General features: G+C 42.3%; 1 protein-coding gene across 8 annotated transcripts in view; it reads left to right on the top strand.

Moving 5' to 3' along the window:
* Positions 1–15,575, top strand: part of CADPS (calcium dependent secretion activator) — a 478,811-nt gene that overhangs the window by 397,952 nt on the left and 65,284 nt on the right. For 6 of the 8 annotated variants that reach the window (XM_027121298.1, XM_027121292.1, XM_027121295.1 and 3 more), the window contains 3 exons: positions 2,805–2,952; positions 10,912–10,986; positions 11,876–11,959. In XM_027121298.1, the coding sequence (XP_026977099.1) occupies positions 2,805–2,952; positions 10,912–10,986; positions 11,876–11,959 (307 nt within the window). The remainder of the gene's footprint in view (positions 1–2,804; positions 2,953–10,911; positions 10,987–11,875; positions 11,960–15,575) is intronic. The other 2 variants (XR_003435859.1, XM_027121293.1) reach the window with 2 other exon arrangements.

The following is a 15,575-nucleotide window of genomic DNA, read 5'->3' as shown; positions in this document are numbered from 1 at the left end:
GGGCAGGTGTCCGATGGCAGTTCTGGAAGCTTAAAATCCTGGTGATTCAGATGTTGTGTTTTGCTCTTTTCTTCCCAGTTTTAGAAGCAAAGGCAGGCCTATTTCTCAAACCAAAGGTCAAAATCTTTCCTTAGGGTTTTGAATTCCACCATTTCCTACCTGGTCTGTATCAGTTTTAGGAAAAGTAAGCCTTTCCCTGTGGCCAAACCATCCCACCAAAAACTTCTTGCAGGGCAGTTTGCCTGTGGTGAAAAGTTCTCCCTTCATCTGTACTAGCGGCTACAACGCAGTAGAAAGAACCCTTACTAGCTTCTGATCTGTGTACGCAATCGTACAGAAAGACATGTATGCCCTTCTCTGAAAAGCCAGGCTTCTGAGTAGGGAGGAAGAAATAAGGAGATGCTGGGAGGAAAAGGGAAGACATAGGGATGTGAAAGGTCGATAGTGACTCTGTTTTCTCCCTTACCACGTGCCTTGGTGTGCAGGGGCTTAGCTCCCTGACCAGGGATCGAACCCACCGTGCCCTCGGCAGTGAGAGCTCGGAGTCCTAACCATTGGACCACCAGGGAATTCCCCTGACCACATGTCTTTATGGACCAGCCACCTCCAAGAGTGTGAGCTACTGAAAGGCACGGAGTGTATCTTGTTCATTTTGAACTCCTCTCCCTCCCCGGGGCCCCGCCTCATGCCTGGCACATAGTGGCTGTTAAGTAACCTTTTGTGAACAGAAGTTGGTCAGTGGCACGTGTACACCTGGCACTGGACACATAAATACCCCCATGTCCCTTTCAGTGGAGGCCCCAGACAAAAGCAGATCAGGGCAGACATAGGGGCACATGTCATCCCCAGACCTCCAGATTCAGAAGGTAAAATATGAAGAAGTCCTTGGAGGTTGTAAGACATAGAATCTACATTAGTAGAGCCTGGAACATTTGCTTTCCTCTTCGGGACAGAATAAAAGGACCTTGTTCTAGAAGGGCGAGGACATTATTGCGTAGATGGAAATATGCAATGCCCAAAAGTCAGTCAGGCACTCATTTCCAAGTTTCTCAGCAATTGGAATCATTCATTTGATGGACTCGATGGTGCCGCTTCTCTAGTCTGTGTCAGGTCCTGCGCTCCACACAAAATAAGGCACCCTGACTGCCCTCAGAGAGTCAGTGGATTAAGCGACCTCTCCATTCTTGGCTTTTCCTTCCCACGGAGGCCTATCAGTCATATTAATTTTGCATTCAGCTTCCTCTTCTCACAGCCGCACACTCCAAGGGCTATGAACAGCTCTCCTGTGAAAACAGAAGACGATTGCTTCATTGTAAGGGAGTGATTTAGCATTTCCATTTCTCAGATTGGGCCGGAACTGGCACACAAACCTCAGAAGATCAGCACAGGGACCTGTCCAAGTCAGGCCCCATCAGGCCCCCTTTTCACAAAACCAGAAAGTGATGTATTTTCAACGTAGCTTAAAATGATCATCATGATTAGAAAGCCGCTTCAGTGCACCGAGTCTTTGGAAGCCAAGATCATTTATCTTTAACATGATCATATAATATATAGGAGTGTTTTAAGAGGCTTTTTTTTTTTTTTTAAGTTTTTTTTTTTAAGAACTGGGCTTCCAACCTTAGAAATTATACTTGGCTTCCCTGCCTGCACCCAGGGTGTGTTAGCAAGCTGGCATCCTTTCCTGAGCTAACTAGCTGTGTGGTCCTCCCTATGCACTGTTAGAAAACTGCTACAAATACCTCTTAAAGCAGTGCTTTCCTGGTGGCTGCATGATCTCCAGAACCTGACTGTGAACAATGCTGAAAAGATGCACTGGTCGAAAGGAGCTTTAATAAAACCACTTACTAACCAGGTGCTTTTCTTTAAAGACGTGTCATGATGTGACCCACTTCTCTGAAACCTTTTGAAATCTAACTGGTCCCCTTTACGATGCCGATATCAAGGATTAAATCTTACCCCTGTATTACCAGCTGTCCATGTCGGACTAGGGTTTTCCTGTGTGCAGTTAGCACGTTGATGGGAGCATAATTTGGCCTGTGTCAAAATTATGTCACCTTACGTTTCCACCGTTGTACGATTCTTGAAGTGGTAAGTATATTATGATATTTTTACTTATAAAAATAACATATTCTTATTACAAAATAATACATTGACATTGCAAAAACACACAAACAAACATAGTGGAAGCCCCCTGGGACCACTCCTCCTAATTTCACTCTCCTCCCCAAAGGGAGCTATCTTATTTTTGTAGTCTTTAAAGCAATATAATAAGCTTGTTGGATTTTTTTTTTTTACATCACTCTCTTTCAAAACCAGAAAGGAAAAAAAAAAACCAAACAAAACAATAAGTGTAATTTAAGATATTTCCCCCCATGAAGTTTTTGAAGTTTAGAAGCTGTTTTTGGGGGAGGGGTTTTGCTGTTTTTTTAATGAAGTGATTCAAGGTACTTGGTTGCCAATATGAGAGAACTTATATATGCTATAATGCTATAATTGGGTTTTTGTTCATTCATTCATTCTCGTGCAATTAGGGTTCTCCATAGCATGTCAACTATAGACAGAAATACGCCAAGCTACAGGTGTTCCGTGAACTGCAGAGAAAGGAAGGGTTTTACATGGCTGTCTCTGTGAATAGGCCTTCCTTAGCTGGGAAAGTCATTTTCAAAAGAACACATGTGAAGTCATTGTCGATTGAAACTGATTACAGCCTTCAATTTTCTTTTTCACTGACCTCTCGGAACATGTCTCCTCCACCTGCTGCCATCTGGATGCTGAATTGGTCTTTTCCTACTTTGTTTTAATAGAACCAGGATTGCATTTGAAGTTAAGCTGCAAAAAACCAGTCGATCAACAGATTTTCGAGTCCCACAGTCAATATGCACCATGTTTAATGTTATGGTTGATGCCAAAGCTCAATCAACAAAACTTTGCAGCATGGAAATGGGCCAAGAGGTAAAAAAAAAAAAAATTACGGATTTTCCACCCCTCCATGGATCATGTAGAAGAAAACTTCACAAATTCCTTCCATCCACACTAGTCTGCTAGTTTCAGAAATATACTCTAACATTTGTGGATTAAGCCACAGATGAATGTTTGGTGTCTATTTGTTAAGTAAATTTCTAAGGCATGTGCTGATGACTATGCCAGTCACTTGGAAGTGATTCTTGGCTGGGGTTGGGGTGACCGTAAAGTTCCCTTAAGTCAGATGAAGTTTGATGACCTTATTTATTAGGCTGGCATCTCCAACAGATCTGTTGGCCAGAATGCAAGTCATTTTCACACTGGAAGTGCATTTTATCACTTCGAACATCTGGACAGCAGGAGAGAACTCTTCCTAGTATCATGCAACTTCCAGGATGTATAATGTTAGATCACCCTGCTACTCAGTCCCCAGCCAGCAGGCTTTGAATTTCCAAGAAATCACAGGCTTTCCATTTTCCTTAGATTGAGTTGATTGTGAATCTTCCCTGACCAAAAGTTTAGTCCTTTGCTAAGTTTCCAATTCCAAAGTGGCATTTAAAATGTAAAGGAGAAAGAAACAGCAACTTGGGCTTGATTAAAGACTATCATGATCATTTTTCTCCGATGGCCTTAAGCCAGCTAGATATTCATATACCAATTTAGAATTAATTCAGAAACATTTCTGGCAACTCTCATGTTGTTGCCAATTGGCATAAATTGCTCCTAAATCAGATCTTACGATACCAGCCTTATATGCTCAGAATTTTTACTAAATTATATTTGCTCCTTATTCGTTATTTATTTTCTCTCTCAGCACCTTCCATTTTTAAATGTGGGTTGGTGGTATTCTCTTCCTGGCAAGGTCATCTCTAACCTTCTTTCCCCTCCAAATCAGCTTCCTCAACCATCCCTGTTAGCTGCTGCCCCTGATGGATATTCTCTTTGGGTACCTTGCCCCAGGGGCTGTGTTCTAAGCTCTGGGGTCAAATGCAAGGTGCCAGTGGTTCTCTTTCCTGGCTCCATTTGCTGCATGAGAATGATCTAGAGCAGTAGTTCTCAAATTTCAGGGTCTATCAGACTTATCCAGAGAGCTTCTTAAAACCCAGATTGTTGGGTCCCACCCCGCGAGTTTCTGATAGGTCTGGGGTGTGGTCCAAGAATTTGCATTTCTGACAAATTCCCCAGTGATGCTGGTGCTCCTGGCTGGTCTGGAGACCACATTTTGAGAACCACTGGCCTGGAGCCCCAGTACCCAAAAAGAGTTAAGGAGAAGAGCTGAGGTGCAAAGGACAGCCTCCTGAGGAAGGCTTGGGTTGGGTGTCTAGACCCTGGGTCTCTTGCCCTGGCTGTGCTGCAGACTGATCAAGTCACTCGGCCTCTTCAAACCTCAGTTTCCTCATCTGTAAAATGATGGCACTATTCTAGTTTCACTCAGGCTGTTTTTAGCTATAGACTCAATTCTTCAAACCTTACCAAGAAGGCCAGCATATGAAATGAATAAAATTAGAGCTGTTCTGAAATGGGGGGCAGGAATTCAAGGAAGAGGGGCCCCAGAGCCCAAGCTACCATATTCCTCTTCACACTGCCCCCCAGGCACCCCCCCCACTTCTCTGGGGGACTCGGAACAATCTCGTAGGCTTCACAGAGCCCACTGTAAAAACCCTGTTTTTAGTGATCTCTGAAGTTCATTAAAATCCCTTTGAATTCAAACTTCTCAGGGTCCCATCCCTTTTAAATTGTTTTCCCTTTGAGCTTCCTTTTTAAACACTGAGATATAATTCACATACCATAAAATTCACCCTTTTAAACAGTATGATTCAGTCATTTTTAGTATGTTCACAGAGTTGTGCAACCATGACCACAGTCGGTTGTAGGACATTTTCATCACCCTGAAAAGAAACTCAGACCCATTAATAATAATTCCCCAACCCTCCCTCCCTAGCCCTAGGTAACCACCACTCTCCTAGCTGTCTCTAAGGATTTGCCTATGCTAAGCATTTCATATCAGTGGGATCTCATGTGTAGCCTTTGGTGTCTGGTTTCCTTCACATGGCATAATGTTTTCAAGATTCATCCATGTTGTTGCATGTATTAGTACTTCCTTTTTTAGCTAACTGGTATTCTATTACATGGATAGACTACATTTTGTTTATCACTTCATCAGTTGATGGACATGTGAGTTTCTTCTACTTTTTAGCTGCCTTGAACATTCCTGTACAAGTGTTCATGGGGACCTAAGAGTGCAATTGGGTATATACCTAAGAGTGAAATCATCGGGTCATACGGTAACTCTGTGTTCAACTTTTGAGGAACAGCCAAACTTTTTTGCAAAGAGGCTGCACCATTCTACGTTCCCGTCAGCAATGTGTGAGAAATCCTATTTCTCCACAACTTAGCCAAAGCTTCTTATTATCTATCTCTTTTGGTATCACCATCCTAGTGTGTGTAAAATGGTGTCTCATTATGGTTTTGATTTGCAGTGATATTGGCCATCTTTTCATGGGTTTATTGACCACTTGTATGTCTTTGAACAAATGTCTATTCATTCAAATCTTTTGCTCATTTTTAAGATTGGATTGTTCTTTGTTGTTTAGTTATAAGGGTTCTTTATATATTTTGGATATTAGACCATTGTCATATGTATGATTTGCACCTATCTTCTTGCCTTCTGTGGGTTGGTTTTTGTTTTTCACCTTCTTGGTAGTATTCTTTAAAGCATAAAAGTTTTTTTAAGTTTTATGGAGTCCAATTTATCTGTTTCTCCTCACAGCTGCTTGACATGTCCATTTTCACCGAGTTTCACAAGGATGACACCATTCAGGGTAGGGAAGCGTTGTTACACAGGGATTGACCTCCTTTCCCCCTTGGCGACTTTTACAGTCCCTCTTCAGATTGACTCAATGGTGGCCGCAATTATAGAACTCCTACATGCCTGGACAGATGGCTAAACAGTCTCTTCAAACAAGCTTAGTCACTCTGATCTTTTCTCTTTGAACTGGAGTTTGGGGAGAGTAATAGGAGTTGGGTGGAGGAGTGGAGGGGGGGGTTGTCAGAAACCCTACTGAAAATCTGATGAAGTGTATGAGGCCATTTCCCAGAAAAAAAAAAAAAAAAAAAAAAAAAAATATATATATATATATATATATATATATACTTTCATACAGTTTCACTATACAATCTCTTATCAGGCCAAACTATAGACCGTGGTTGGAGGTATATACTAAGAAATACCAAGTTGATTTTGTCACAGTGGACCCTGTCTCTCATCTTTACCACTGATTACTTCTGTGGTAGAGTAGAATGCCCTTGGCTTACCCTTGAAGTCTTGGTTTTCTAGACTAACTTGTCCAGTGGCTTAATAACTACATCACATGGACTCTACCCCTTAGCTACCAAACTATGTGACCTCGAGCAAGTCACTTACCCTCATAACCTTGCTGTCATTTGTCAAATGAGAGATAATAGCATGTAACACACACCCTTTGAGAGGCATGCAGCTTGTCAAAATTGGGGATAAAGCTTCCTAATTTCTGGATGTAAGATTAGAAAGTTGTCTTGGATATTCCCAAATAGTAACATTTTTGAGGCTAAACTACTTCTTTCTGGACATTGTTCTATGTGATATAATAGAAAAGGCTTCATGTATTTACCCCTAAATGATTCAAGGTGTTTTGTTGGGTTTTTTTGTTTTTTTAATGAAAACAATAACTGAGACTCATAAATGTTTCCCAGTTTCCCAGAACTAGTGCACAGACGTCCAGGCTAAATGATCTTTGTTAAGGGCCCATCCAATACTGTATTCTATCTAGTCTGTGATTCTTATCCGAAGCCTGTCAGTTTCCCAAGCCATGCTAGAGAGACCTGCTATGCCATTTCTCCTTAATGTAACTGAATCAGAGACACCTAAGTGACCAGCTTGTGAGAAATGAGGCCTTTTCTGACCTTAGAATGCCAAGTGACTGAACAGTGAGAATGAAGCCAGACATCATTGTCTGTAAATATATACTTCCTTGAAGGACCTTGCTCTGTGGCTGTGCCCTTGACTAGAACTTTATCGGGAAGTCTCATGCAAATGGTCTCTCAATTTTTCTCACTTTGTAGAATGGAGATATTCATCTCCAAAGTAAAACTGAATTGTTAAAGTGAGATTGGCCAAGGGTGGCTGGAAACATCATGATATTGGGAGAAGTCCAGTGTTCTTATGTAGTTTTCATTTTGTGAATATTGGATAGTAAACTCATATTACAGATCTAGTTACTAGTACCTGCTTCCACCTGGATTCCAACTCCCTTCAGGTATTTTGGACTAGATACCGACCAGGTGATACAATATTCTCCAATTTTAAGATCACTTCCTGAATTTCATCACTGGGATAAAGTCTCATTTAAAGGCAGCTGTTGAAACATTTGTTAACCATACTTTTCCATCTTAAATATTTATTTTTTCATTAAAATTTGCGAAGCACCAATAGAGAGGAAATTGTGTATTAAATAGTTTCTCACTTGGTCTAGTGTGTTTTCATCTCACTTCCAAGGTCAGATGGTCTTAACAGAAAGACAACATACACACAATCTGTTCCATGACAAGGCAAAATGTGCAGCACAGGAAGTCAAGTGGAATAATTTTCACGAAGTGATTGTGAATTTGCTGCAACTTAGCTCATCAGAAGCAAAAGTAAACTCTCCAAACTTTCCACACCATTGAAGATTAGTAGTTCCCTTGCCATCGTCATCGTCATGATCTAGTGCCCCAGAATATAGCTTTAGGAATATTGTTGTTATTATTAGGGTCAAGTCAATCTAAGAAGGCCAACAGAGAGGACTGGAAAATGCAAAAACAGGAAGGATCCCTTTCTGTACCCATATGAGGATGCAGATAGAACTGGACAGTTCAACTGACTGCAAAAAATTTTGTGACAAGATAGCTTAGTTAGGGGGATGGTAATTAAAAGATGCCCCAGTAGTATTTGTATCCCTTCATGGAGCTTCACATCTGCATGGAGCAATGTATCTCCCAAGAAAGAGCAGAGCGAAGGCAAAGTACTTACTGTTTCTCCAGAAAAGCAAGTCAATCAAATAAGTCTCCGGAGAATCTGGTAAAAGGAATTCATGTATTTTGTAATTACTTGAATAGGAATGGGGACTGCTTTGATACGTACCCCTTTGCCACGTGATAAGCAGGGTAGATATTCCCCTGCCCTACTATATATCCCAAAGTAGGTTCTATTTAATTCAAATTATAGTTCACATACGATCAAGTGTATATATTTTACATGAGTTTAGAGAAATGTATACACACATGTAACCACCATGCTAATCAATTAGTAATTGTAGGAGTAATTCAGCCAGATAGCACTTCTGAGTCTCTAAACCATGTTTCCATGCGTGGTTTCATGACTTTGCTAGGTGAATATGATTTCTACACTCACAACAGGGATAATTCTAGCCCCATTGAGGAGGTAAGGAAATAGACCAATAGAGATGAACATGCTCAAGTTTCCTCTAGAAGTAACAGACAGAATAGTCCTAGCAAACACTTTGTTTTCATAAGTAGAAATTAAGAAAAGTGGAGAGGAGTGGAGGTCATAATATTCACCTGGAGAGAAAGGGAGAGACAGTGGGACTACCTGGAGAGTAGTGGGGACCATATTTGGCATGGGAACATTGAAGATAGGAAGAGGTTCCCATAAACCACCACGTCTCCCTATACTTTAGTTTGGATTCCTTAGAGAATGAAAAGGTTTGAGGTTCCCCCACTTCTGCAGAGAAGGCCTTTTTGTCTTTGGAGAAAGAAGGACATTGTTAACTCTTCAGAACAAGAGCCTCAGTCTTTCTTGGTGCAGAATGATTGCTCTTGGCTTTGCCATTTCAGCCAAGTGTTTCGAGAGATTGTTTCTTTTCTCAATGATGTTCTTTGCTTGGTTAGAAGCTCCTCCTTTCATATTTCATATTATTTTGCCTGCAACTAGCTTTCCGGAGTTAGTTAATCCTTGTAGTTAATTTAATATAGGTGGATCATTTCTAGCAATTGCAAAGAAAATCTAGCGGCGTGAGGCAGTCTCATGAGAAGGGAAAGTAAGCATGTGATTCTGGATCTTATCTCAAGACCTAAAAATGAATTTGGAGCCCCATCAATACTCCTGAAATTCTTTTGCTCTGACATCTTTCTTTGTGTTTCTAGCACAGAATTCTGTAGATAGTTTTTGCATTTACTTTGAGGTTTATCGCTCTGACTGGTAAATCCTTTCACAAAGCTAGCAGTAGAACCCACATGGGTCCTGATTTATCAGGACTACACAACATGGGCCATTCACTTTATTATTTTCCTCTAATCAACTAAAAGGAAAAACTGAAATGAGATGACTCATCTCTCCCTACCCTTATCTTCTCCATTATGACCTTGAACAAATAATAATATTTGAATTGCAGTTATAGTTGACAAAATGTTTTCACATGTAGACAGACCCTCAATTCCATCTTCAAAATAGGTTTATGAGTCTGAGAGCAGGACTGGCAGGAAAGGACTTAGCCCTGGTTTTTTTAAATAATAATAATAATAACAATAGTATAATGATAATAATAATAATTGAACAGACCTGCTAAGTATCTTCATACAGAGTTTGCCTCATTCCCTTTCCAAAATCAGTAATTTGTACTGGCTTCGCCCCTTCTCACTGGTCCGGGGTAGTAGTAGTATTACCTGTTTTTTGTTTTTTGTTTTTACAGATGAGGAAACTGAGCTATATTTTCTTAGGCATCATGACTTCCCAACTTTGCACTGGAACTTTACCTAGGTCTTCCAGTTACAATCAAAATTCACCTATGACTTTAAGTGAATTAACCTAATTCACATCCCTTTGGTCACTTTCAATAATTCTGACTGCCAGTTATCAGAATATCAAACCACATTACTATGGCTTATTATTTCTGTATGTTTTCATAACTTTTTGGATGGTTTGTTTAATTTTTATTTTTCTCATGTGTCCTTTTGTCCTAATTTTTATTTGCACTGTTCCTTTTTCTTTTCTATTCCTAATTAATCATCCTTCTGAAAGTTTGCTAAAGAGTGGGTAAGTGCATTTTCCTTTCCAAATATCAATGTTTGCCTTGTTATTTTTTATCAAGGAAATATGGAATAATTCAAATGGATAGTAAAATGAGCTAATAAATATCAAGGAGCTGGCATACAGCGTCTCTTGTTGAAATCGCTTTTCCTTTTTTCCTGGCATTTATAGCAGATTTTTGTTGGTGTGGGGTTGGCTTTTGCATTACTATTTAAGTTTAAGTGACAGCGGCAGTTCGAGAAATTGAAAAACTTAGCAGCCGTCTCAGGAGAGGCTCTAAACCTGGGTCTGCTTCTCCACAAATGAAGAAACTAAGTAGCTGCCACAAGGGTTCATAAAGAGACTCTTTGCCCTCACACTGAGTCAACACTTGGAGGTAGAACCCGGGAGCTCTGAGGCAGTAACCCAAAGGACCTGATGGTTTGAGAACAGTTTTTGCAAAATCAGTCAGTGTCTTGGTCAAATTCCCTTTGGAATCTGTGGCTTCCTAAGTCACATCACCCAGCAGTTTCCCAAAGATAATTTTCAGCCTCTCTATTAAATCACTGTGGTATCTTGCTTTGTAAGACCCAGATCAGCACACTGCCAGACCAGCCCTTAAGCCATCCATGCATGCTGTTTGTAAATGTGTGTGTGTGTCTACACATATCAAAGCCAGCAAAAGCTTTGGGTGAGGAACAATGCGCCTGTTAATTGTTTTAAGAGCTTCTGATCTTTCTCCATCAAAGACCTGGAGTCAGAATCTTACAGCTGCTTCTGGGACTGTGGAAATAGACTGGGTCCCATGGCCAGGTTTTACTAATAAATTGCGTTGTCTAAAAATTACCGACGGATGCAATGCCATCACCTCCCAAACATGCTAATATTTGTCTTTCTGTGTTCCTCAGCATCAATACCATTCAAAAATAGATGAACTAATTGAAGAAACTGTTAAAGAAATGATAACACTCTTGGTTGCAAAGGTAACCTTCAGCTTCAGGTGAAATGTTTCATTGTGAACATTGCTCTGTTATGTCTGCATTTCCATTAAAATATGACACGTTAAAAAGTTGCGCTGGGCACTTGCATTTCTCAGGAAATAAGATCGTACGTCACCCAGCCGCAGCTCCGAATGATTTTTCTGATGATTGCGAGCGTGTGAAAATGAATTGATGAAGCGCCATTTGTTACCTTAATAAGAATTTGTCCCTAAATGTTGCACTAGGTTATGCAGGAGATACTTGTTTTGTTTTTCAGCCCCGACAAAGTTAGATTTTTAAGAAAGAAAGTTAAACGGTAATAAGGAATTCTGCCATCATGAAAACCCCCTTTCCGCTAGTTTCACATGCAGTGAGAGTCATAATAAAACATAAAAGTCAGATAAAGCTATTTCAGTCACCCTCATGAATTATAGAATTTTAACTAAGTAATGCTGAATGGGAAGACATTTATATTTGCCAGTGCTAAACTTCTGTTTCCCCCAAATTACTGATAAAATACAAATAAAAATAGATTGGATTAAATGTAGTGCTAATATGTAACGTAAAAACTGCTTTGCACAGTTTGGGATTTTGAAAAGTGCATTTAATATTATCGCATGCTATACACAACTCAATAATATTTTGTCACTTTGCACTTCTGTAACACTCTATATTTGCAATCACATAATAATGAAGAGAAAGCCGAATAAGTCAGATATTTCTATGTAAAGGCAGTCTATTCCTTTCCCCAAAGACGGGAACCAAATAATAGAACTTAAAAATGATCGAGGGCTCATTGCTGGTCTCTAAGCGGTTGGGAAATGTTGCTCTTTCTTGTGAACAATCATCGTTTGAAGTAATCATTCTTTTTCCTTTTTTGCTCTTTTACTAGTTTGTTACAATCCTGGAAGGAGTGCTGGCAAAATTATCCAGATATGACGAGGGGACTTTGTTTTCTTCTTTTTTGTCATTTACCGTAAGTAAAGAGCTGCTTTCTTTCCCGGTTTTTGTTCTAGTTGGGGTTTGGGTTTGGGTGTGGGGAGGCGAGCTGTTGTGTCATTTTGGTTTGGGTTTGTGAATATCTGTTAATTGCAGTCAACTACCAATGTATAATAAGAACACAGGGAAATAAGGAGAACATTTCATGACAACAGGTAATGCAAAATCATTCCTATTTAGTTTGTGAATATATAATATGTATGTGTGTATAAGCATGTACATAGACACACACACGTACGTCTCTATATGTATGTATCCAAAGAAAGGGTTGCCGGCTACGCCCACCTTAGCTATCTCAGGGAGACCATTTAATGTTTCCCGGCTACCGTTTCCTGCAAACGAGGAAAATTAATTTTAGAGGTTACCAGTGGAGACCTACAAGTCAGATAGAGCTTGTAAGTAGTTTTTATTTGGTCCTCACTGCGTCAGGTACACTTTTCTTTACTGAATTAGTTGCCCACATTTAAGCATCAGGAGGATTCAGAGGTGTCTGTATCCCAGGGTTTCCTCATGAAGTGAACAGTCGGCAGCCCTGGGTCTGCACGTGTGCACTGCAACAGTCTACTGGAGCTCAGTCGGGTAGTCCCCACAGACCAGGCGTGTGTTTGCCAGTTCCCTGTAACCCCCCTCCTGACTGTTCTGCTCATTCCCCTACCTGCCTGGGCTTGGGGACACTGGCGTTCACAACCTCTGGAGCAGATGATCCAATCTGTACACGTCCTGGAGAGCTCTAATTCTGTGCCAGAACTGGGCATGTGCATGGAAGTGAGTTAGGTCGTGGGCAGAAGCCAGCCTAGTTCTCTGTAGGTAAGTGATCAGTGGAGAAGGTCGCTGTGAATGGGCTGCCTCAGGGGCCCAGTTCTCCCATCCTTCTGTGCTAGGCAGGCCCTGCAGCTGTGTGCTTTCTTGCCCTTTCTGATAGCAGGGTTCTTGCTGGCTCTAAGACCATCTGTTTTCCTGTAACAATGCCATAAGAAAGGCGATCAATTTAGGACCCACTATCTATGGGTCTTTAAAGCAGCCTTGCTATCTGTGGGTCTTTGAAACATCTCTTCTAGGAGATGAAGAATCTCCTAGAGAGGCAATGAATGCCAAGGCAAAGCCCAGCACGGGCCAGGGAGTAGCATGTGATCACCTTTGGAATCCAGCAGAACCGGGTTCAAATCCCATTACCTATCTTAACCAGCTGTGTGATCTAGAGAGGTGTCTCATCCTCTCTGAGCCTGAGTTTGGTTTTGATTTTGGTTTGTAGGAGGCATGCTGTTGTGTCCTTTTGTTTTCGGTTTATGTATGTGTGTGTTAATTGTGGTCAACTACCAATGTTGTATAGGAGTGGGGAGTAGATAATATCTTCCTTGATGAGCTGTTGTGAGGATAATAATGAGAGTGGAAGAGCTTAGCACGGTCCTCAATAAATGGCGGCTATTATTAATAAAAGATAACTAAGATGATTATTATACAATGCAAACATACATGCCATGCACGTAAGTTCTCCCCAAATATACCCCTACTTTGGTCTTTCCCTAACCCACACGTTAGATTTCCTGGGGATTAAGGGAAATGTAGACAGAAAACATTCAAAACAATGTTTAGATTGTGTGTGTATGCACATTACCTACATGCCCAGCTTATTTTGATGTACAGCTCTGACCTTCCCAAATATAAGGATTGAACTCAATCCTGGAAGTGCGATGGCCTTGGTCTCTGGAATTTATTGGCAAAGGTGGGGTGGGAAGAGGATGGTGACGATAGGAGTTCTATTTGATTCACTCAGTAGAACCACCCATAATGGGTCAGAGCTGAAAGGAAACGTATCCAACCCGTTTCTCTGACAAACAAAAAAACACAAGGGACAGAGAGGGGGAGTAATCTGTCTGAGGTCACACAGCAATGGGAAGAATGGGGACAGGAGACCAGGTCTTCTGCCAGCTTCTCCCCACCACTGAACAGCTTCCTGGAGAGAGTGGGATTCAGCTGGCAATCGCCTGTCACTAGAAGGCAGATGGGCAAATGAGTCGGGAAGATTCATAGAGAAGGATTCAGGGCACATGAGTGGGGAATATTACAAAGTCTTTCGTTCCTCAGTGAAGTCATGGAAATGGTAAAAAGAGGCAGAATTAAATGCAGCTTTTCTGGAAAACATTCCCCTGACACCCACAAAAGATACCACTTTCTTTGAGTCTTCCTTTTGAGCAACTGTTTTTACTGCACTGCATTCGAACCAGTGCAAACCGGAAAAGCCCCTCTGCTCTTTCTCGAGCAGAATTCAATCCGCCAAGGGCCCACCCTAACTCCCGACCTTCCAAAGGAACTAGTGAAAGGTGGGAGCGGGAGTGGGGGTGGGGGTGGGGGGGCGGCGATATCAAGGACACGGGGCCAGGGAGATTCTCACGGGAGGATTAGAAACAAAGAAGACCTAGCGTAGCCCATGCGGGAGTTTTCAAGCCGAAATTCTCATCCTCTCATCTCCCTTTTCGGAGACATTTTACAGCCGCACAGCCTGCCTCGTGAAGTCCCCATAACCACGGAACACTTCGGGGCTGTCGCTGGGCCTGTGACTTCCCTTCCTTAGTGACACTTCTCCCACGTACTTGGCTACCCCAAGGCCAAAAGCACCCACTTATCATTTGCAGCCTGTGTTCTCATCCCTGCTGGTGTTCCAGTGTTGGAGAAGGCGAGCTCTGCTGAGAGATGGCAGGAACTTCTCCACACGTGGATCCGGAGCTCCTGCCCAAATTCTAAAGGGCCTTTGAAGACTTCCTGCAGCCCAGTGGTATTAATTACCCCGGAGAGGGGTGGAGGTATAAGGGGAGAGCAGAAGCGGCAGGGATTGCGGAAAGAGCCTTGAAATCAAGGGTGAGAGAACCAGCTGTGGGTCCTGGGACCCCGGACAAAGGCGGAGAGATGGTGCCGACACCCTGGCAGGATCTCCTTAACTCCGCTCCCATTTCTGATTCAATTCTTCGAGTATTACTGTGCACTTACCATGTCCCCACCTCAGCGGGGCTGCCAAGTCTGAGCCATGTGCTCTGCCCCCCAGAAAGCTGACAAGTACTGACAAATGTGCCACCCTTTCCCCCTCTTTCTCCTGCGGAGCGCCTCCTTTCCTGGGTGGGCTTGATTTCGTGGTCCAAGCCAGACATTTTGGAAAACGTCTGCAGTGGCACAGAGCAGGCAGGAATATTTATTTCTCGTCTCCATCTGCATTGCTTCCTCTCTTGGAGAGGAGCTGGGGGGGGGGGGGGGAGGGAGGAGGAGATGTGGCTTCTCCGTGCCAGCCCGAGAGGCGCCCAGGCACACCCCTCCTCTCCTCCATCCCCAGCTCCAGCAGCGGTAGCAGCCTGGGATTTAGGGAGGTTAGCCTTTCGAACTTCTGAAAGATCAGCCCAGTTGGAAGCCACAATTAACAACTATCCGCCCATTCCCCCACCCCCACCCCCCCAACTGCAAGATGTGCTTTTGTGTGGGTTGCCTGCTTGGAAGAGTCCCTGTCTTTGTGGGTAGCCTCGCGCTGTTCTTTTAGGAGGCCAAGAAGGGGGACAAGCAGGTGTCCAGGTCGCCCTCCCAGCAAGTTTAAATCCTTTCCTCGGTCC

The sequence above is a fragment of the Aethalodelphis obliquidens genome, unplaced genomic scaffold, assembly GCF_003676395.1.
Source record: "Aethalodelphis obliquidens isolate GAN/ISIS:26980383/991018 unplaced genomic scaffold, ASM367639v1 scaffold22, whole genome shotgun sequence".
Lineage (NCBI taxonomy): Eukaryota > Metazoa > Chordata > Mammalia > Artiodactyla > Delphinidae > Aethalodelphis > Aethalodelphis obliquidens.
Note: the sequence above shows the minus strand (reverse complement) of the source record. Positions and strands in the feature narration are given on the sequence as shown.